This window comes from Gadus morhua, chromosome 21, assembly GCF_902167405.1.
Source record: "Gadus morhua chromosome 21, gadMor3.0, whole genome shotgun sequence".
NCBI classification, from domain to species: Eukaryota; Metazoa; Chordata; class Actinopteri; order Gadiformes; family Gadidae; genus Gadus; species Gadus morhua.
Window position 1 is genome coordinate 2,622,156 of NC_044068.1, and position 23,442 is coordinate 2,645,597.

General features: G+C 55.0%; 1 protein-coding gene across 1 annotated transcript; it reads right to left on the bottom strand.

The window, feature by feature from the left end:
* Positions 1-75: 75 nt before the first annotated feature.
* On the bottom strand, positions 76-22,171 carry ube2j1 (ubiquitin-conjugating enzyme E2, J1). The gene is made up of 8 exons (XM_030344878.1): positions 21,853-22,171; positions 12,493-12,566; positions 11,783-11,914; positions 9,730-9,814; positions 7,157-7,262; positions 2,068-2,197; positions 1,572-1,700; positions 76-758 (listed from the first exon to the last, which is right to left on the bottom strand). Exons 1-8 carry the CDS (start codon positions 21,881-21,883, stop codon positions 492-494), a joined length of 954 nt encoding a protein of 317 aa, XP_030200738.1. The 5' UTR covers positions 21,884-22,171; the 3' UTR covers positions 76-491.
* Between the last annotated feature and the right edge of the window lie 1,271 nt (positions 22,172-23,442).

A 23,442-nucleotide genomic window follows, 5' to 3' on the forward strand; every position in this document is an offset into this window, starting at 1 on the left:
GTTCGATCCCTCGTCCTACCATAGGCTCCTCCCACCTGATAAAGAGTGTTAGAAATGAAGCAGAGGAGACTTCCCTTAAAATCCACTTTTTATTCATCACTCACTTTACATGTTATAAGACCTTTAATATGAGAGAGAGAGAGAGAGAGAGAGAGAGAGAGAGGACGTTGTCCCCCCAGGACCCCCCCTCTCTAAGGAATGAGGGGAGCCCCCCCCCCCGTAGGCTCCCAGTAGCGCTCCACTCTCCATACCCCCACCCTCCGTATTACTACACCAGGTTCAGTCAAGGGGGGTCACATGACCTGGGGGGGGGGTCACATGACCTGGGTGGGCGGTACGGGGGGGGCGGTCACATGACCTGGGTGGGGGGGGTCACATGACCTGGGAGAGGGGGGAGGTTGGGGGTCCCATGACCTGGGATGGGGGGGGGGGGCACATGACCCTGGAGGGGTGGGGGGGGTCCCATGACCCGTGGGGGGGGGGGGGGGGTGTCACAGCTGGTAGTCCAGCTTGTACTCCTGCTGGTAGAGGCGGCGGAAGATGAGGGCGGCGAGAGCCAGCGTGAGGACCAGAATGAGGACCGCCGTGCCCGCCTGGCCCCGCCCCTCAGGCCCTGCCCCCGCCAGGGTCCGGCGGGCCGCCTCGGGGTGGGGGGGGGGCGGGGGCTCCCTTCGCTGGCGGGCCTGGTGGGCGCGGCGCTGACGGGGGCTGAGGGGCCGGCCCGCAGGGGGGGGGGGAGAGGGGGAGGAGCCCTCCACCTGGGGGGGAGACGGGGGGGGGGGGGGGGGGGGGAGAGAGAGGGGGGAGAGGTGAGTGACATCAGCAGCTGACCTCCCTTACACGGACACTCCCCCCCGTGGGGAGTTGAGGCTGGTTCATGTCCGGACACCGGTAGGGCCACTGGACCGCTCCATTCTTGGAGGGGGGCTGATGCTACACAGTGAGCATGGAGACGCACACACACACACACACACACACACACACACACACACACACACACACACACACACACACACACACACACACACACACACACACACACACACACACAGAGACATGTGTCTAAATGTGATAAAGTGACACACACAAACACAAACAGAGACGCACTTACACCCACACACTGAATCACAGACACACACTAAAACACTCCAACCCCGGAGTCTTCCCAAAATACTTTCCCTCACGACTTCCACACCAGATGGTGACACACACACAAACACACACACATACTCACACACACACAGATATACACACACACACACACACACAGATATACCCCCACACACACACACACAGATATACCCACACACACACACACACACACACACACAGATATACCCCCCCACACACACACACACACAGATATACCCACACACACACACACACACACACACACACACACACACACACAGATATACCCACACACACACAAAACACTAATCCCAGCCTCTCTTCTAGAAGCTCTTATGGTTCAGAGACCATCCGGGGGGGGGGGAGGATCTCTCTCTCTCTCTCTCTCTCTCTCTCTCTCTCTCTCTCTCCCCCCCCTCCCTCCCTCCCGGGGGGTCTACCTGGTCCTCGTGGTCCTCAAGGGGGTCCTCAGAGCTGTCCCGCTCCCCGGGGGAGGAGCCCTCTGCTGGGCCGGGGGCGGGGGGGTCGCTGGTGGCCCCCCCACTCTCACTGGCCTGTCTGGAGTCAGCCTGCACACGCACACGCACACACACACACACACACAAAGCTTTCATCTCAATGGCTTTTTGGGACGAGTGTGCGTGTGGGTTTGATTGCATAAGATAATTATCATAATTAATTAATCCCAGGCTGGAAATGTTGAAGTCACAGGCTAAAGTAGAGGACCAGAATAATAATTAAAAAGTCCAATCAAAAATGATAATGTCAGTATGTGTGCGTCCGTTCGTGTGTGCATGTGTGTCTCTGTGTATTTGTGCGTCTCTGTATGCGTCAGCCACTCTCTCTGTGTGTGTGTGTGTGTGTGTGTGTGTGTGTGTGTGTGTGTGTGTGTGTGTGTGTGTGTGTGTGTGTGTGCGTGTGTGCGTGTGCGGTGACCTTGAAGCTGATCTGCTGGGCCAGCTCCTGGGCCTCGCTGTCCTCTGGGCGGGGGTCTCTGTCGGGGGAGGGGGGCAGCAGCGCCGTGCGCATGGAGCACTCACACGCCTCGCAGCGGAAGTCCTGAGACCTGATAGGACAGGACGGCCAGCGGTCAGGGGCGGAGCCTGTCAGGGGCGGAGCCAAACCCGCTCAGGGGGAGGGGCCAAACCCTCTCAGGGGGAGAGGACAAACCCTCTCAGGGGCGGAAGCATCCCTCTCAGGGGAGGGGCCAGACCCTCTCGGGGAGGAGCCAAACCCTATCAGGGGGAGGAGCCTAACCCTCTCAGGGGGAGGAGCCAACACCTCTCAAGGGGAGGAGCCAAACCCTCTCAAGGGGAGGAGCCAAACCCTCTCAAGGGGAGGAGCCAAACCCTCTCAGGGGATCCGGAGTGAGACGACCCAGAGTGAGACCGTCTGTAGGGAGACGACCCGGAGTGGGACGACGTATTAAAGCTGTTTGAAGCTCCACTCGCCCCCTGCTGGGACCCAGCGGCTGAAGGGTTCAGGTGAATCAGATCATCCAGGAGCTGGTGGGGTCAGGGGGGTCAGGGGGGTCAGGGGGCGTCGGGCTGTCTACAGGTTGGACTGGGTTAGGGCTACAGTGGCAGCAGAACCGTCGGGCTGCGAGCCAAACGTCCCCACCACCACATAATCCTGACCCACAACTAAAGTTTGGAATAACGATATTATGCAGCTCTGGTGAAATTGAACCGAGGACCCTTAGCCTAGTTTAAATCTGTGTGTGTGTGTGTGTGTGTGTGTGTGTGTGTGTGTGTGTGTGTGTGTGTGTGTGTGTGTGTGTGTGTGTCATGTGCGTCCCATCTGTCTCTGTCAGGTGGTTGGCCAGCCCGCTGGCCAGACGACGGCCGGACCCCCACGGCGTTCCGGACCGCCGGCGTTCCCGTCCGTCTGTCCTCCCAGCGGGAAATACTCCACCCCACAGGAAGACCGGGAGAGCATCCCAGAGTCTGGCCCTTCTGGAAGCCTTGGGTTCACCTCCGTGATTCGGGGTCTGGGTATGGACCCCACCCAGGGTCGGGACCCCCCTCAGGGTCAGGACCCCACCCAGGGTCAAGACCCCCCTCAGGGTCATCCCTTCATCAGAACCATGTCCTCAGAACTCCGCTTTCACCCAAGATCAAAACACAAGATCATCACAGCGGCTGACTGTAGGACGGGCGGGCTAGATGCTACATGCTACAGGCTACATGCTACATGGCTACGGGCTACATGCTACAGGCTACACTGCTATCGGCTACACTGCTACAGGCTAGAAGGCTTCACGCTACAGGTTACACACCTCAGGCTACAGGCTACTGGGCCCTACAGGCTACTGGGCCCTACAGGCTACAGGCTACTGGGCCCTACAGGCTACTGGGCCCTACAGGCTACTGGGCCCTACAGGCTACTGGGCCCTACAGGCTACAGGCTACTGGGCCCTACAGGCTACAGGCTACTGGGCCCTACAGGCTACTGGGCCCTACAGGCTACAGGGCCCTACAGGCTACAGGCTACTGGGCCCTACAGGCTACAGGCTACTGGGCCCTACAGGCTACTGGGCCCTACAGGCTACAGGCTACTGGGCCCTACAGGCTACTGGGCCCTACAGGCTACAGGCTACTGGGCCCTACAGGCTACTGGGCCCTACAGGCTACTGGGCCCTACAGGCTACAGGGCCCTACAGGCTACAGGCTACTGGGCCCTACAGGCTACAGGGCCCTACAGGCTACAGGGCCCTACAGGCTACAGGCTACAGGGCCCTACAGGCTACATGGCCCTACAGGCTACTGGGCCCTACAGGCTACTGGGCCCTACAGGCTACAGGGCCCTACAGGCTACAGGGCCCTACAGGCTACAGGCTACAGGGCCCTACAGGTTACAGGGCCCTACAGGCTACAGGCTACAGGGCCCTACAGGCTACAGGGCCCTACAGGCTACAGGGCCCTACAGGCTACAGGGCCCTACAGGCTACATGGCTCTACAGGCTACTGGGCCCTACAGGCTACAGGGTGCTACAGGTTACAGGGCGCTACAGGCTACAGGCCACAGGCTACAGGGCGCTACAGGCTACTGGGCCTTACAGGCTACCGGGCCCTCTGACGGGGACTTTGCAGTCAGGCCTCACCCGTCACACGCGGAGCGGACGCTTTGATCCAACGTGACTCACTGTGCAACAAACCGTGAAATCCACCGTTTAGCGACTGAAATGGAGTTTCTCCCACATTCCAGATCAAGAAATGTCTTGTTTTAGACTCGGTGGGACTCTGTGATTCAGCGTTTGGAGACGTTGTGTGCTGCTGCACTGGACTGAACCAGCTCCACTAATGTCTTCACACCAGGGAGGATGATCACCAGTATTAACTACAGCCCGTTTGTCAGGCTGCCTGCAAGACAATGCTACAAACTGTAACCCAAGAGCTGCCGTTGGCCTGTGAGGCTCACGACTCTCCTCTTGTTCCCGAAGCCGCCTCCTCATCGTCGTTTGATGCCTTCTTTGTGACGTCCCTGAAAATAACTCAACGGGTGAAGAAACTTCAAATTGGAGTTTATATTTGGACTTTTCTAAACCAATATCATCCTCTCGCGGGCTGGGAGGTGAACGCTGCCGAGCAGAGGATTTATCACCGTGACAAAACACAAAGGCAGAGTATCAAATATTATTCCACCTGGAGGACCCTGGATTATTCTCCCTGTAATGCATTTCCATAGGGACTCTGAGGAGGAGAACGCGGTGATGGATTTAGTGTATGTGTCGCTGGCGGTCGTCTTGGAGAGGGCTATGGGTATCGACTCCAAGCAGAGCTTTGGTTCGCTGCTCGTGAACCCTGCCTTGCTCAGGGGCACCGGCTGAAATACAAGAGACAATAGTTGGCCCAACCATGCACACCGCCATTACCACCACCTCCGCTAGACCAGATACAGGCCACTCCCACTCAACACCAACAGGCCGGATCTTCTCCTTGTCTTCACTTCTGTCTTACCCTTTCCAAACTCATTGCCGCCGTGTGCCTGCCAACTAGCTAGAGTGAAGCTAACCCAGCTGGATGAGGCTAACCTAGCTGGAGTGAAGCTAGCCTAGCTGGAGTGAAGCTAACATAGCTGTTGTGGAGCTAGCTAGGCTGGAGTGAAGCTTACCTAGCTGGAGTGAAGTTAACCTAGCTGGAGTGAAGTTAACCTAGCTGTAGTGAAGCTAACCTAGCTGGATGAAGCTAACCTAGCTGGAGTAAAGCTAACCTAGCTGGAGTGAAGCTAACCTAGCTGGAGTAAAGCTAAGCTAGCAGCAATGAAGCTAATCTAGCTGGAGTGAAGCTAACCTAGCTGTAGTGAAGCTAACCTAGCTGGAGTAAAGCTAAGCTAGCAGTAATGAAGCTAACCTAGCAGTAATGAAGCTAACCTAGCCTTCCTCCGCTGCCCAGAACCCGCCTCTCTCTGAGAGTTAAGCCCCGCTGCATGGCCGACCAATCACCGGGACGCTCCTGTCACCGGGGGAAGAAGAAAAGAACGACATCGGGAATGAGAAGCTGGGACAGCCTCGTCTCAGAGTCTGAGCCCAGACCGAAGAGAATCGTCTTCCATCAGAAGAAGGACAGGAAGGTATTTATAGCCCGCTCCGTGTTTCGGGCCGAGCGGCACGTCTCGACGCTAATTGAAACCACGCTAGGCTCCCGTGCTAACAGAGGCGCGCCGCAGCGCTAAGAACAGAAGCAGCGTCCAGGGACGGAGGAACCAATCAGGGCGGCGGCGTGCTGGAACACGTTCCGCCCGAGGCGAGCGTTATTTCAGACAGGATTGATTTAAGTCGTCGTGAGAGGGAACGGTTCGGCGATCGTCTTCCTGCGCCGCAAAGGCATCGACGTGGGGGAGGGGGCGTCTCCCGAGGTGTTGATTGTATCTCATCCTGTCGTGACTCAACGCACCAGGGGGTGTCGTGTGAACCCCGCTTCAGGAGGGTTCTCTCCAGTGTGCTCCGCGGGGAGCCAGGAGAACGGGACGCAGAACATGAAGTTCCCCAGGGTACCGGATCGTACCCGTACGCCCCTCACAGGGGTCACTCCCAGGGTACAGTGTCCTAGTGTCTGTCCTCAGGTCACTCCCAGGGTACAGTGTCCTAGTGTCTGTCCTCAACAGGGGTCACTCCCAGGGTACAGTGTCCTAGTGTCTGTCCCTCCCAGGGGTCACTCCCAGGGTACAGTGTCCTAGTGTCTGTCCCTCCCAGGGGTCACTCCCAGGGTACAGTGTCCTAGTGTCTGTCCTCAGGTCACTCCCAGGGTACAGTGTCCTAGTGTCTTTCCTCAGGTCACTCCCAGGGTACAGTGTCCTAGTGTCTGTCCTCAACAGGGGTTACTCCCAGGGTACAGTGTCCTAGTGTCTGTCCCTCCCAGGGGTCACTCCCAGGGTACAGTGTCCTAGTGTCTGTCCTCAGGTCACTCCCAGGGTACAGTGTCCTAGTGTCTGTCCTCAACAGGGGTCACTCCCAGGGTACAGTGTCCTAGTGTCTGTCCTCAGGTCACTCCCAGGGTACAGTGTCCTAGTGTAACAGTTGTGGTACCGGTACTGAGCCGGTACTGTACATCACACTGATGACTCCGCACTCAGAGCGGAGGCAGGGACATCAGCATCTTAACTAGGAGTGAGTCAGTCTGAACTAGGCCCTGCACTGTCATGGCCGTCTTAACTAGGAGTGAGTCAGTCTGAACTAGGCCCTGCACTGTCACGGCCGTCTTAACTAGGACTGAGTCAGTCTGAACTAGGCCCTGCACTGTCACGGCCGTCTTAACTAGGCCCTGCACTGTCACGGCTGTCTTAACTAGGAGTAAATCAGTCTGAGTCAGGGCCTAGTCCAGACTGATTTAGTCCTAGTTAAGATGGCCGCGACAGTATGACACATGACAGTCCTAATCGCAACACACTAAGTAAAAATTAGTTTTTTCTAGACTTTCCATTTCTTTGAGGGGAGCATCATTCCCCCCCCGGGGGGGGAACCGGGCTCTGTCCCGGGGGGGTCAACACTGGAGAGGGGGGGTTGTGGGTTCCAGGTTGATCTTACTTTTTGGCCAGGCTTCGACGCTCCTCTGGGGTGTAGTCCAGGGACCCGATGGCGCCCTCCCCCTTGGTGGGCATGAAGCCGATGATGGCGATGAGGGCCGTCCGGACTGGGGCGGGAAACACAGACAGGCCCGGCGGTTAGCTCAAACCCCAGCTATAGCGCCCCCTAGGGGGATTTCTGCAGCTCATTCGAGACCTAAGACAACAAAACACCTACAGGTCTTGAAACATTTGACCACTCAGAGGTCGAGATATGTGCCTCTAATTAAAAAATAATAATAATACCTAACTCCTAGAATAACAGTAGGATTCCACAGAGACAGGGTGACTACATGAAGAGAAGGAATTAATGAGAGGGGGGAAGGTGAGAATTAGAACAAACAATAAGAGACAGAAGGAGGGAAGGAACCATAGCCAAGAGCGAGGAGAGCCACGACCGAACGACGCAGACCTCGGTTCTCCAGAGGAGCAATAGCGCAGACCCAGAGAGGGCGGGGTTACATTCTGAGTTACATTCTGTCAGGGCCGCCGCCCGCTGACGTAAAGACGCGTCCTGCTTTCTACAGGACGTAAGCCCGGTCTAAGCCCCTTACTGCGTTCTCCCCGCCGGCCACAGAACAGAGGAGCCCTTAAAGGTCCCATGACATGCCACCAGGTGTTGGCTGATCTGTCCCTTATGACATCACAGGTGGGCGTGTCCACCTAGATGTGTGCTGGATAGATCTACCAGCCTACCCGGTGGACTGTAGCAACCGTTGCTCATCTATCCGTCACACATCTAGGTGGACACACCCACCTGTAATGTCATAAGGGACCGATTTCCAAAAACGGCTTGTAGCGGCTAATCGGCGCACACCTGGTGGCATGTCATGGGACCTTTAACGACGGGACGGGACGCCTCGGGAACAAAGCCCGCACAATCTGTCCTGTTCCTGAATGGAACAAACAGAAAGGTCCGTGGGTCTCAGAATCAACTCTCAGTGATCCTCCTGTTTGTGTGCCGAAACAATTTCATGCTCTACTGGAATATGTTGCGCCTCATGTCTCCAAACGTCAGGCGGCTACGCAGAGCGGGAGCCTCTGTAATCCAGCCGGAGCACAGAGCAGGGTTATTTAAAAAGACGACAGCCCTCTGCCCCCGCAGGGACAGAGAGAGCAGAGCCCCAGTGCCTCTCCACCCGGGATTACATGTGTGGGCGCAGCACCCAAAACAATCCACCAGGGAACAGGCAGCCCGCTGACCTCTGGACATCTGGGAGGGGCAGGGGAGGGGGAGGGGGAGGGGGAGGGAGGGGTGGGAGAGGGGAGGAAGGGGGGAGGGAGGGAGAAGAGGGGAGAGGGAAGGAGGGGGGAGAGGGAAGGAGGGGGGAGAGGGAGGGAGAAGGGGGGAGAGGGAGGGAGGGAGAAGGGGAGAGGGAGGGAGGGAGAAGGGGAGAGGGAAGGAGCGGGGAAGGGAGGGGGGGAGGGAAGGAGGGAGGGAGGGATGGACGGGAGTAGGGGGGAGGGAGGGAGGAGGGGGGAGGGAGAGGGGGGAGGGAGGGAGGGAGGAGACTCCCTGGTGTGCATTATCCTTCATCCAGGAGAGCGCTTTTATTGTGTAAAGAACCCATTTCCCTTTGGCTGCGGTCTCTGGTCCCACTTTGGAGGCGCTCTCCGCGTTCCTCCCTTCTCATCCGATCAACATTAGCATTTATTAGCTGCTTGTTTGCTCACGGGGCTAATGAGAAAAGGCACCACTTCATTTACACTAACGAGTTCATCACAACACAGCCTATTTTTAAATCCCTGTTCAACGATCAGAGATGAAGACATCACAGCACCCAGTGGGTGGTCTCTGGGAGACCATCTCTCGCTTTGTCTCATCTCTCCACTCTCTACGTTGGCCTCACTCCCTCTCTCCCCCCCTTATCGTTGGTCTCCCTCTCCCTCCCTCCCCCTTATCGTTAGCCTCACTCCCTCTCTCCCCCCCTTATCGTTGGTCTCCCTCTCCCTCCCTCCCCCTCTCAACACTGGTCTTACTCCCTCTCTCCCCCTCTTAACGTCTTCTCCTCTCTCTTTTCCACTGTCATCCTCTCCTCCTTCTCTGCGCTATTCGCCTCCCTCCCCTCCCCTCTCTCTCTCCCTCATCCTCCGCCTCACTCTTCCCTCCATCTTCTCCTCGTCTTCTCCTCACCTCCTTTCCTCCCCCTTCTTCTTCTCCCCTATCTCCTTCCTCTCCCTTGTCCTCCCCTCTCCCCTCCCCCCTCCTAACATCTCTCTGTCCTGTCCTTCTCCTCCTCTGTGGAGCCCTGGTGGTTTCATCAGATCCATTCCTATTCATCTCCACGCCGTCCCAGCTCTGCTCCTGCGTTTGTTCCGGGGGGTTCGGAGGCAGAAGGTCGTCTCAGAGTCGCCGATCTCTCTGTGGACGTTCTCCTCTCACTGTTTGTTCTGTCGGAGGTGTGCGAACACCGGAGATGTTGCGTCAGGCAGCGTGTGAAGTGATGAAACCGGCCTAAACCGGGTCCCCCCGTGGCTCTGGGGGAACTGAGGAGGAACAGAGGGGAGCTGCTACTCAGAGGAGCTGCTACTCACTGCTCCAGGACGGCTGCCAGGTCTCTGGGTGGTGGCCGGAGATGCTCAGGCAGATCTTCTTCCCCACCTCGAACCTCCCATTGGGCTGCAGGGGGGGAGGGAGGGGAGAGAGAGAGAGAGAGAGTCAGTACCGTCACCGGACACCGCTACAGACCGTACAGACAAAGACACAGACAGAGGTACAGAAAGAGGTACAGACAGTACAGACAGAGGTACAGACAGAACAGACAGAGGTACAGACAGAGGTACAGGCCAGTCCAAGTCATTCACTGTTTTGTACCTTTTGGTATCACTTTTACTTTGTTTAACTCTGAACCTGCGTTGGCATTGTAAATGTTTACTTTCCAATCCAATAAAGCTTGAATTTATTTCATTAAATAAGGATTCAGTATGAGCCTCCTCTCCTGCCCTCAGTGACATGATGGGAGGAGAGAGGGAGAGGGAGAGAGAGGGGGAGGGAGAGTGGGAGGGGGAGAGAGAGAGAGAGAGGGAGAGGGGGAGGGAGAGAGAGGGAGAGGGGGAGGGGGAGGGAGAGAGAGGGAGAGGGGGAGGGAGAGAGGTAGGGAGAGAGAGAGAGGGAGAGGGGGAGGGAGAGAGAGGGAGAGGGGGAGGGAGAGAGGTAGGGAGAGAGGGGGGAGGAGAGGGGGGGAGAGTTCTCAACTATTATTACCTTGAACTGGTTTACCTTGATATTTACTGATTCACATTGTAAGGTGAGAAAATAACTACCATCTTCTCTAATTGGACACTTTGGAATACATTCAGCTCTTTATTATGCAGAGAGAGAGAGAGAGAGAGAGAGAGAGAGAGAGAGAGAGAGAGAGAGAGAGAGAGAGAGAGAGAGAGAGAGAGAGAGAGAGAGAGAGAGAGAGAGAGGTGGCAGACAGGGAAAGAAAGAGTGAGAGAGTGATGGCAAGGAGCCAGAGAGTGAAGACGTGTCGGAGCTGACAGAAACATGACAGCAGGACTTTTCTTCTGGTGTCGTATCGCGGAGCACCATGTGGCCGCCATTTTAAACCCTGCTGATCACGTGACCTCAAGTCCTTCACATCAAAGCACTATTTAACATTTTGGGAGATATGGAGGTAACTCTTCTACAGGAAGAGTGAGTACAGACGTGTCATTACAGAGCCGGTAGGGGGAGGGGGTTGAGGGGAGAGGGGGAGAAGGGGTGAGAGGGATGAGGGGGTGAGGGGGGTGAGGGGGGAGAGGAGGTAAAGGGGTTATCTGGCTCAAGCAGGCCTTCAGGTAGACTGTGGACATTGGGGATCGAACCCCGAACCCTCGGCCCGGGGGTCAAACAGCCTAGTCCCTAGGCCATCCTGGCCCACACCAGTCCTGATTTATAGGTAGACTGGGGGGGGGGGGGGGGGGGTTTACGTGTGATGATGATGATGATGATGATGATGATGATGATGATGATGATGATGATGATGGTAAGGGGTTGTGGGGGTGGGGAGTGAGGGGGTGTCTTAAAGTGATGATGATGATGATGATGTAGAGTGGGTGAGGGGTGTCTTACAGCGAGGATGAGGGTGTGGGGGTGACAGGGTGAGGGGTGTCTTAGGGGGAGGAGGAGGGTGAGGGGGTGAAAGGGTGAGGGGTCTCTTAGGGGGAGGAGGAGGGTGAGGGGGTGACAGGGTGAGGGGTCTCTTAGGGTGGGGAGGAGGGGGAGGGGGTGACAGGGTGAGAGGTGTCTTAGGGTGAGGAGGAGGGTGAGGGGGTGACAGGGTGAGGGGTGTCTTAGGGGGAGGAGGGGGGTGACAGGGTGAGGGGGTGACAGGGTGAGGAGGGTGAGGGGGTGACAGGGTGAGGGGTGTCTTGCAGTGAGGAGGAGGGTGAGGGGGTGACAGGGTGAGGGGTGCCTTAAGGGGTGAGGGGGGAGACAGGGTGAGGGGGTGTGGGGGTGAGGAGGGTGACAGGGTGAGGAGGGTGAGGGGGTGACAGGGTGAGGGGTGCCTTAAGGGGTGAGGGGGGAGACAGGGTGAGGGGGTGTGGGGGTGAGGAGGGTGACAGGGTGAGGGGTGCCTTAAGGGCTGAGGGGGTGTCTTACGGTCAGCAGGATGATGCTGGGGGGCTTCATGGGGTACTCCGGGGGCAGGACGATCCGGCCGTGGTAGACCCCGCCGTCGAAGTCCGAGTCGGGGGGGCCACGCACCGAGAAGTGCCACTCAAACAGGTTGTCCTGGGGGGGGGGGGGGGGGACACATGCTAACAAACGCATGCTAACGTCCCGCACACGGGCGGGCCGATGCAAGCTAATGAAGGAATACGCTAACAAACGCATGCTAACCTCCTAGCCCGCACGGGCTAATGCAAGCTAACGGTTAAACACGCTAACAAACGCATGCTAATGCTGAGACACACGGGCCAATAAACACACTCCAACACACACATGCTAACGTAGCATTATAAGCTATTTCACACTGGTAACACTGGAACCAGTACCAGACTATGGTACTGGTGCGACGGTACCAGTACCAGACTATGGTACCGGTACTACTGGTACCAGTACCAGACGATGGTACCAGGACCAGACTATGGTACCGGTACTACTGGTACCAGTACCAGACGATGGTACCAGGACCAGAATATGGTACTGGTACGACGGTACCAGTACCAGACGATGGTACCAGGACCAGACTATGGTTCCGGTGCTACTGGTACCAGTACCAGACGATGGTAGCGTTGTTACTGGTACCAGTACCAGACGATGGTACCAGGACCATATCCTGGTACCAGGCAATGTGGGGACTGTCTCACCTCCAGCGGTTGGGCGTGGTAGTGCTCCGTGGGGTCACAGAGCTCTGCAGCCTCCTTCATCAACCGCTTCACCGCTGCAGACAGACAGGGAGTGAGACAGGTCAACAGACAGACAGGGAGGGAGACAGGTCAACAGACAGACAGACAGGCAGACGGACAGACAGATCCCTGTGTTTGTGGAGCCAGAGGTCAGATATAGGTCATTAGGGAGAAGGTCGGGGGTGCGTTGGATGCCGCGGGATGCGTCGCCGTGACGCTAACAGACACCGACTGACAGCACGTGCTCGGGGGGCGGGGCTCCTGGGATGAGCGTGCACGGAGCACACGTGCACACACACACCACGTCGTACCTGCGTTTGAATAGCAGAACGTCCGGTTATGACCGGCCGGTAAAGGCTTGCACCCTGCGCTGGACCAGTAGAACCCTAGAGGGTGACCTGGCAGGGACACAGCCAGGAAGACCCTCAGCTGGGGAGGCACAGACCGACCCCCTGCTTAATTGATCTGCTGTGTTTCTGTCTGCTTTTGTAAAGTTTAGCGTTCAGAAAAAGTCTAATCTGCACGCGTTTTCAATGCAGTGTGGTCAGGTGTAATATCACTTCTGTTACATAACCCAGTTATCTTTATATATTATAGCACAACCACCTACTAATGAAGGTTGATTTGAGTCAACAGTAAACCGATTCTAAACGATCACGGCTGTGACTGTGACAGCGGACAGCAGATGAATATTTCACAGCTCTGCTAGAAAATCTAAAATGATTACATTCTGGAAGCAGTCGGGGAGCAGATGCTTATCTCCGAGGCAAATTACAAGTGAGGCTAAGAAAACTCTGAACTTATGATCAAAGTTTAGCTACACTACGTGAACGGATTTCCCACAAAAACAGAGTGAGCGCAGCGATCAAGCAATCAGAACGACAGAGGGCATCAAAGTGGGTTCTAACTTTGTCAACATCAAAATCAATTGAACAGCAACAAACATAGGGGGGGCGGGGGGGGGGGGGGGGCAGAGAGCAGAGGGTGGTGTTTGAGGAGGAGGTGGCGGGTCTAGAGGGTGGGGCTGATGGGCAGACAGCAGATGAAGGCTCCTGGCTGTCGTGAGTGGCCAGGCAGGGGAGCAGAAAGATGGGTTATTTCGCTGGAGGAAGGGAGAGCAGCTGCAACAGGATGTGGTCACAGCTGTGGCAGGAAGTAAGCAAATCTGAACACGGAACATGAGGCGCAGCTCAAGGCAGGACATGGGTAACTAAAGTAACTAAAGTTCGTCCCTTGCTGTGGTGTAGATGGAGGATGGAGCAGCATGACCAGGCCCTGCTCCTTCAGCCTGGACTTGGAGCAACTGAAAGGACTTTCAGGGTGTTTGATCCCATGATGCATTGCTTTTCCCCACATCCTTTCCACTGAATGGTATCAGTGCACGTAAAACGTAGCGTATATCTTCATCAATCCTTCTGTCAGGAGGTTTGCTAAAAAGGCCACTAGGAAATAGGCACCAATTTCCCTGTTACATCTGACTAGAGTTACAGTTCTTCAATCAATGCCGTTTTCATTGTCCCAAACTGTCCTTCAGCTGGCTCCAGTCTGAGTCAGAAACCCAGGAACAGATCTTCAGAGGCAGAACCACACGGTAGGAGAGTTCAGGGGTCCCTCAGCCCGGTGTAGAGGATGAAAGGAACCAAGTAGACCAGAGAGAGAGCGAGAGCGAGAGAGAGAGAGTTAAGATTTAATGAGGCATGCGTTGGGCTTTGAGACGGAGCCCTGATGGAGCTCCGCTGAGGGCTGCCAGCCCGCCCTCCGCTAGGATAACCTTGATGAGCGCGGCGCCGTCCCGTCTAAGAGCCGTTTGGCGGCTGCTTTGATGCCCTGACTCCTGCCAGGATAAGGAGCTACATCTCAAAGAGCAGAGTCTAGCCCCGCCTCCGCCGGCCCGGACCGGGAAGCAGCCCGACACAGCGGCCAATCAGAGGGCTTATCCACCTCCCCACCACCGGGGATGGGAGGCAGTATTCATGTAAGACCAGACACAACACCGGCAGAGTTAGACAGTAGCAGCTCACTGGGTTAGACAGTAGTGGCTCACAGTGTTATACAGTCACAGTAGCGGCCCACAGGGTTAGACAGTAGCGGCCCACAGGGTTAGACAGTAGTGGCCCACAAGGTTAGACAGAAGTGGCCCACAGGGTTAGACAGTAGTGGCTCACTGGGTTAGACAGTAGTGGCTCACAGGGTTAGACAGTAGTGGCCCACAGGGTTAGACAGTAGTGGCTCACAGTGTTAGACAGTAGCGGCCCACAGGGTTAGACAGTAGCGGCCCACAGGGTTAGACAGTAGTGGCTCACTGGGTTAGACAGTAGTGGCCCACAGGGTTAGACAGTAGTGGCTCACAGGGTTAGACAGTAGTGGCCCACAGGGTTAGACAGTAGCGGCCCACAGGGTTAGACAGTAGTGGCTCACAGTAGTGGCTCACAGGGTTAGACAGTAGTGTCTCACAGTGTTAGACAGTAGTCGCTCACAGTGCTTACTGTTTGGCCATCAGAATTGGAACCTTTTGGCTGAGGGTTCGACTCCCGAACCCCGGGTACTATGTGGACGTGGTGTTTGACTGAACGGTAAACTGACTGCATCAATATCTCGGTCATCACCAACAACGCCCCCCCCGCCCCTCCCCCACCCTCTCGCCGGGTGGCCTGTCACCGGGTGACAGCGGGAGTGATAGAGGGGCTAATCCGCCCTGACAGCCTGTGAGAGCTAGCGCCGAATGACTCTACAAGCTAGCTAGCAGGGCTCAAAACAAGCTAGCTAGCAGGGCTAAAAACAAGCTAGCCAGAAGGGCTGAATACAAGCTAGCCAGAAGGGCTAAATACAAGCTAGCCAGCAGGTCGACACTACCCAGTACTCTAGGATACAAGCTAGCCAGCAGGGCTATGCTACAAGTTAGCCAGCAGGTCTATGCTTCAAGTCCCCACCCCTTCATGGAGGGGACCAATCCTGGTCTTTTGGGGGTTTGAGGTGTGAACCCCTCTGAGGAGGTCATTAAGGGGTACCACTGATTAGGTGGATGAAGCCTGTTGGGCTCTGACTGGATTATAACTGGTGGAGAACAGGAGAGATAGAGAGGAAGACTTGTGTATTATCTGTTTATATCTCCTGGTGAGAAGGACCTTGAGCTGCTCTTCACCACCAGGGAGAGGGGGGGGGGGGGGGGGGGAAGAGAAAGAGCGAGAGCGAAAGCGAGAGAGCGAAAGCGAGAGCGAAAGCGAGAGCGAGAGAGATTTGACTAATTTATAGAAACAATTGCACTCTATGGCTGTGTTTGTATTTGACTTTGTTCCTACTTTTAGTCTGGCTTCATCAGCTTTGTTAAAGTAACACACACACACAAAGACAAACTCCACACTGTAACTACAGTGTATATTGTTATAGGAGTCATTTTATACTGGACTTTTTAATACACCCTTAGTATTCCCTATTTGACTTTTTATCTTCCATGCCAATAAAGTTTTTTTTAATTGAATAACATTGCGAGAGATCCACCCTCTCTCTCATGACCTCTATCATCCATCCCCTCTCTCATGACCTCTATCATCCACCCCCTCTCACATGACCTCTATCATCCACCCCCTCTCACATGACCTCTATCATCCATCCCCTCTCACATGACCTCTATCATCCAACCCCTCTCATGACCTCTATCATCCAACCCCTCTCACATGACCTCTATCATCCATCCCCTCTCACATGACCTCTATCATCCATCCCCTCTCACATGACCTCTATCATCCACCCCCTCTCACATGACCTCTATCATCCAACCCCTCTCATGACCTCTATCATCCACCCCCTCTCACATGACCTCTATCATCCAACCCCTCTCACATGACCTCTATCATCCACCCCCTCTCACATGACCTCTATCATCCATCCCCTCTCACATGACCTCTATCATCCACCCCCTCATGACCTCTATCATCCAACCCCTCTCATGACCTCTATCATCCACCCCCTCATGACCTCTATCATCCATCCCCTCTCTCATGACCTCTATCATCCACCCCCTCTCACATGACCTCTATCATCCACCCCCTCTCATGACCTCTATCATCCAACCCCTCTCATGACCTCTATCATCCACCCCCTCATGACCTCTATCATCCACCCCCTCATGACCTCTACCACCCACCCCCTCTCTCATGACCTCCATTATCCACCCCCTCTCTCATGACCTCCATCATCCATCCCCTCTCATGACCTCTTCTCCAACCCCTCATGACCTCTATCATCCACCCCCTGTCACATGACCTCTGTCATACACCCCCTGTCACATGACCTCCCACATCCATTTAGACATTCGGATTGTGGGAAAATAAATGGCATGATAGAAATATGTATCCTGTTCAGATGATGAAATGAATATTAAAATGTGTATTTTCACGACGCCTCGGTCTACCTGCATATGGAAACGCCTGAGGTTAAGAACTCAGCCCGGATATATTCATATTATAATCCCGCTGCTGAAAAGAAAGACAGAAGGACTATACAGCCCGGTGAAGACAAGCTAACGATCTGTCTGTCTACCAACATCATCTATGTTTAGGGGTTCAATGGTCGATGAGTATGGGTCAAAGGGAGAACCAGAGGATCAGGTGAGCTCGGTCAGCTCAGTGGAGTCCATGTTGAGTAGATCTTATCCCCTGGCCCCATGTTGGGTCGTACCACTCGGTAAACTGGTTTCCCCACACCACTAACCAAGATGGCCGCTCTTGGGGAATACGGTTTCTGGAAACCCAGTCCGGAGCGCTTTCATTCTGACAGAGAAGTTTGGGAAGTGTGTAAAAGTAAGACCGTGTTGACACTTTCACAAACTCTCTTCCCCTTATATACCTGGACAACCGGAACTCAAATGATCCTCGCAATAGCCTGTCTGCACACCCCAGCCTTTATTTATCCCAATTACTGTTTGCTCCTGAACAGCTTAGCAAGCATTATCTGGTTCCTGCACGTGTAGATGGAAGGGGCTGAGGTGTCATTTGAGCTGATCCTAAAATAATTGCTGGCGCCAGATAGACAGGTTTAGACAGATAGACAGGTTTAGACAGATAGACAGGTACTCTGATGTCAGACACCGTAATAGCTCCAACAGACCGTGCAGAAGGAGATCACCAGAACAATAGGATTAGAAAGTACAGTTTAAAGTTTTAGGATTTTAATGATTTTATAATAGAAGGCCATATACAGCCTGAACACTGCAGTCACTGTAAGTTAGTTAAAGTAAGTTATAACTTGGGTCTAACTAGAACAAACTAAACATCAGAATTTATTTTTTAGCATTATCTATTTAATAATAATAATTACATTTGATCATAATATATCTTTTTATCAAATTATAAATGTCAAACTCTGGATTTAAAATGCCCAATATGAATAAGGCTATGATGACTATACTATCACTGGGACTGGAATAAAGACAAAAAGCCACGTAAGATCCACAATGTCTAATATTTTGAATTATTATTTTGAAGTCCATATGATTATTATCAAGATATCGAATTGGCATGGACCCGTAGGGCTTCCGTAGAGTCATGACGGGGGAGGAAGTGACATCATGTGCCGATGGTAAACAACACTACAGTAACGACCTACACCCGAACCAACCCGAGCAGGAGCAGAGAGCGCCTTCAGAATAAAAGCGCTGCAACCCTCTATGACTCCCCGCCGTGGGTGCACCCCCCCCCCCCAGTGAGCGGGGAAGTGAGCGGGAGTGACAGGGCTCGGCCCCCCCGAGCTCCTCACTGGACTCGTTACGCAAGACCCAGCCGGGAGGGTGGAGGAAGGGTGGAGGGAGGTGGAGAAGCTGAGGGGGGGTGGTGAGGCAGGGTGGAGGTGGAGAGGGAGGGTGGAGAGGGAGGGTGGAGGTGGAGAGGGAGGTGGAGAGGGAGGGTGGAGGTGGAGAGGGAGGGTGGAGGTGGAGAAGGAGGGTGGAGAGGGAGGGTGGAGGTGGAGAGGGAGGGTGGAGGTGGAGAAGGAGGGTGGAGGTGGAGAAGGAGGGTGGAGAGGGAGGGTGGAGAGGGAGGTGGAGAGGGAGGTGGAGAGGGAGGGTGGAGAGGGAGGTGGAGAGGGAGGGTGGAGGTGGAGAGGGAGGTGGAGAGGGAGGGTGGAGGTGGAGAGGGAGGGTGGAGAGGGAGGTGGAGAGGGAGGTGGAGAGGGAGGGTGGAGAGGGAGGTGGAGAGGGAGGGTGGAGGTGGAGAGGGAGGTGGAGAGGGAGGGTGGAGGTTGAGAGGGAGGGTGGAGGTGGAGAGGGAGGGTGGAGAGGGAGGTGGAGAGGGAGGTGGAGAGGGAGGGTGGAGGTGGAGAGGGAGGTGGAGAGGGAGGGTGGAGGTGGAGAGGGAGGGTGGAGAGGGAGGTGGAGAGGGAGGTGGAGAGGGAGGGTGGAGGTGGAGAGGGAGGGTGGAGAGGGAGGGTGGAGAGGGAGGGTGGAGGTGGAGAGGGAGGGTGGAGAGGGAGGGTGGAGAGGGAGGGTGGAGAGGGAGGGTGGAGGTGGAGAGGGAGGGTGGAGGTGGAGAGGGAGGGTGGAGAGGGAGGGTGGAGGTGGAGAGGGAGGGTGGAGAGGGAGGGTGGAGAGTGAGGGTGGAGAGGGAGGGTGGAGGTGGAGAGGGAGGTGGAGAGGGAGGGTGGAGGTGGAGAGGGAGGGGGAGGTGGAGAGGGAGGTTGGAGGTGGAGAGGGAGGGTGGAGAGGGAGGGTGGAGGTGGAGGAAGGGGGGAGGTGGAGAGGCAGGGGGAGGAAGGGTGGAGATGGAGGAAGGGTGGAGGTGGAGACCTAGACTTCTGAGGTGGTGACTTCTGAGACGTCAGCCTCCACCCGCTCAGATACTCCTCTAGTGACGTGGCACGCTGCTTCCAGGAGAGCCCAACCTCCTCCTAGAGTAGGAGCACACTGGTCACCCCCACCTCCTCCATGAGGACCGCAAGGGGACCAGGAGGACCGTGACATAACTCCTCCTCTGAGGAGCACACAGTGCCCTAGGGTAGGCACAGAACGCACCTCCTCCTGAGGAAGGAGAATAGAGTAGGAGCACATGACACCATCTCCTGAAGGACAACACGAAGGAGGAGTCGGGGGAGAGAGACCAGAGGGAGTCAGGAGAGAGACACCAGGAGGAGTCAGGAAAAGAGATACCAGGAGGAGTCGGGAGAGAGAGTCACCCGGAGGAGTCATGAGAGGACCTTCACACTGAGAACATGGCCCCCGTCTGCTGAGGCAGGTGGAGGTGTGGTCCTACCTCCTGCGGCCCTAGGCTACATCTCTTTACTCTCTCTCGCCACAAACAAACCAAAAGCCGTACAAAGAGAACGACCGGATTCCCGTCAGTCTGCCTGCTCCTGGCCGACTCCCAGCCCGAGGTGCTAGGAGGCCGTGGGAGAACAACACCGGGCAGCTCATCGCACGGTAACGGGAGACAAGGCCGCGGCTCAGAGCTACTGCAGAGATAAGACTACACAGCAGGACCTCTGGGTGTGTGTGTGTGTGTGTGTGTGTGTGTGTGTGTGTGTGTGTGTGTGTGTGTGTGTGTGTGTGTGTGTGTATGTGTGTGTGTGTGTGTGTGTGTGTGTGTGTGTGTGTGTGTGTGGTGTGTTTCGCTCTCAGCCAGCTGCACAGGATACATGTAAATCGTCTGACACGCTGAGCGCGCCTATTGGGTGATCCCCACCTGGCCTCAGCCCTGCTGCCCCTCATCCTGTTTGGCTATTGGCTCTGTGCTGCCAACGGCCCGCCTCCCACTCAGACTACACTGAGCAGCTGCTGTCTGGGAACTACCCTGTTTAACTGCCCCTGTTTGACACGTGGGCACTGGGCACGCACGCACACGCACACACACACACACACACACACACACACATGCTGCTGTTCCCAGGCCGGGAGATAGTGAGAGAGTGAGAGACAGAGAGAGAGAGTGGTGTAACCGCCGGGGTGTTACGTTGTGTATTACACCATTCAGAGGGTAAATCTATCTACTGAAAAAAATACTATTTCTTCCATTACACGCTAAATACATTTAGAATCAATATTATTATTTATACTGTAGATAATAATCTAATCCTGTGTGATGGATAGCTGTCATCTATGTGATGGAGAGATTAGATTACATCCATTTGATGGACAGGTGTCATCCACGTGACGGACAGGCGTCATCCATGTGACGGACAGGTGTCATCAATGTGACAGGTGGACAGACTAACCAGTAACAGAACAATACCACACTTTGCCATGTGTCCCATTAGCCAAACAAAGTAAACATCCGTTCCCAGCGGAGGTTAGTGAACATTGAGCGGCCTAAACTAACCACCTCAGAGACAGACCCTGGAGGAGAGGAGGAGGAGGGCAGGTGGAGGAGGGGGACAGGTGGAGGAGGACAGGTGGAGGAGGAGGAGGGCAGGTGGAGGAGGAGGTGAAGGAGGAGGACAGGAGGAGGAAGAGGGCAGATGGAGGAGGAGGAGGAGGTGGAGGAGGAGGAGGGCAGGTGGAGGAGGACAGGTGGTGGAGGAGGAGGGGGGCAGGTGGAGGAGGAGGACAGGTGGAGGAGGAGGGGGGCAGGTGGAGGAGGAGGAGGGCAGGTGGATGAGGAGGAGGGCAGGTGGAGGAGGAGGAGGGCAGGTGGAGGAGGAGGAGGGCAGGTGGAGGAGGAGGGCAGATGGAGGAGGACAGGTGGAGGAGGTGGAGGAGGTGGAGAAGGAGGTCAGGTGGAGGAGGAGGAGGGCAGGTGGAGGAGGAGGTGAAGGAGGAGGAGGAGGAGGTGGTGGAGGAGGAGGACAGGAGGAGGAGGAGGAGGAGGAGGAGGAGGAGGTGGAGGAGGAGGGCAGACGGAGGAGGTGAGATGCCATCATCACTTTCAATATATTTGACATCAGCAGCTTAAAGGCCATCAGATGAAAAACCCAACAGACAACCGACTAACCAGCTACTATGAACCCGGGAACATCACACTAACCAGCTAGTAGGAACACAGGAACATCACACTAACCAACAGCTACTAGGAACGCGGGAACATCACACTAACCAGCTACTCGGAACATCACACTAACCAGCTACTAGGAACACAGGAACACCCCAACTAACCAGCTACTAGGAACGCGGTAACATCCCACTAACCACTAGCTACTAGGAACCCAGGAACCCGCAGACCCGTCGGAACAGTGATAAGCCCGTTAGTTAGTGAACACAATCCACTAACTTAATTAACTCAGCTACACGTCGGAGCTCCGCGCGACCAGGACACGTCAACGCGGAAGTGGCTCACGCGCATTCAGCACAATAACAAACTCGGCGTCTGACCGGTCCCGCGCGGGGTCCGCCCGACTCACCTGGACTCTTGAGGTTGTACTGGTTCTCCATGGTCAGCGACGTCCCAGCTGCTAGTTAAGCACTAGTCGGAGCTAGCTAACGAGCTAAGCACTGTGAGCGTCACTGAGCCGCCGGTGGGTTTAAAGGTCCGCGGGAGAACCACCAGCCGTCGGTCTGACCGTGGGGGGCCGTCGGTCTGACCGTGGGGATGGGGATCGCCTGCTGCCGCCGTCCGGGGTCTCTGACCTGGAGTTTAGTCTCAAGTTCCTCTGATGGTCCGCCTGAGAGCTACGATACATATGGGTGACGTCACATGTAAAACGTAAACAGGAAGTGAAGGTCGCGGCATCACGGAGCAGGAGGAGCCATGCGTCACGGAGGAGGAGGAGCCACGCGCTACGGAGGAGCGCGAGCCGCTCGGACCCGGTCCACGGAGGATATCAAGGGATGAGATAAGGAGGAAGATGAGATTGGATGACAATGGGGAGTCAAATATTAATCACAGACTGGGATGTGGTTGCCATAGCAGCAACTACAGACTACAAACTTGAAGACTATGTTCTGCAGGAGGTCAATCTGTGTGATGTCATGAGATAGGCTACTCACTCACTGACCTTTCACCCCTGGTGCTGCTGGTGGGCATTCAACCCTCCACTCGATTAACTGAGAGTCTGGTGTCCTTATTAGTGTTGAGCTGCCACCCCCTGGACGATGTAATAACTCCACGTTATTATGACGACCTTTACGATCCAATCAATACACATTTGGAGAAAATAAAAAGAAATGTCGGGATATGTTAATATTTTCTATATAAGTTTTAAAAAATGTAATTGATTGAAATTGCCGTACAAAATACTCCATACCATCCGGCAAAATGTTCTTCATAAATGAATCAATCTGTTTTGAATCGGATTTTTTTAATATTATGTATTGACACAATCAATGTATTAGTCGAAATGTGAGCCGTCCTTGTTGTTAGTAAAATACATTCATTCATAAAATAAGCCAAACGCTTCTTGTAATTTAACAGTCTAACCACACGATGGCAACGTGAGCACATGTAATACACTGCTCATAACGACGCGCTAGGATAAAAATGGTTTATATGTTATTGTATACATTGCAAAAATATTTTTCAATTCTGAACTATTTGCATCCTAATTATTCCTGTTGTTTTAATATTTTACCCTGTATTACGTATTATGTTACCAGGTCTGTATTCTACTATAATCCACCATGGTTCTGTCTGTGTGTGTTGAAGGCCCCCCCAGTGTATTGGGTGGGGGGGGGGGGGGGGGGGGGGTTATTAATCTCCGATCCAGACCTGACAGTCTGTCCCTCATACATCACAGATCTATCGTACATCCATAAGATTCGGTGTCCTGTTTTCCCCCGACCGGTGAATGGGTGTCGCACCGTCACTATAGACGGAGTAATGAATCACCCGCCAAAGGCTGGAGGCTGTTTATACTGAGAGACGATCAACAAAGACGTAGAGGAGCGAGAGAGAGGGTTCAGTCAGGGTCGAGTTACCGTCGGACTCCGTACGGGGACACGAGGCGCTTCCAGAAGAGGAGGGAGGGCTCTCTGAGAGACGGCTGGAAGGAACC

Excerpts from the sequence above, each read along its gene's own strand:
- ube2j1 (XM_030344878.1), bottom strand. The coding sequence starts at position 21,883 with ATGGAGAACCAGTACAACCTCAAGAGTCCAG. Across the intron at positions 11,915-12,492 it reads ACCACGCCCAACCGCTGGAG|GACAACCTGTTTGAGTGGCA; the intron begins GTGAGACAGTCC and ends CCCCCCCCCCAG. Across the intron at positions 2,198-7,156 it reads CGTCGAAGCCTGGCCAAAAA|GTCTCAGGACTTCCGCTGCG; the intron begins GTAAGATCAACC and ends CTGTCCTATCAG.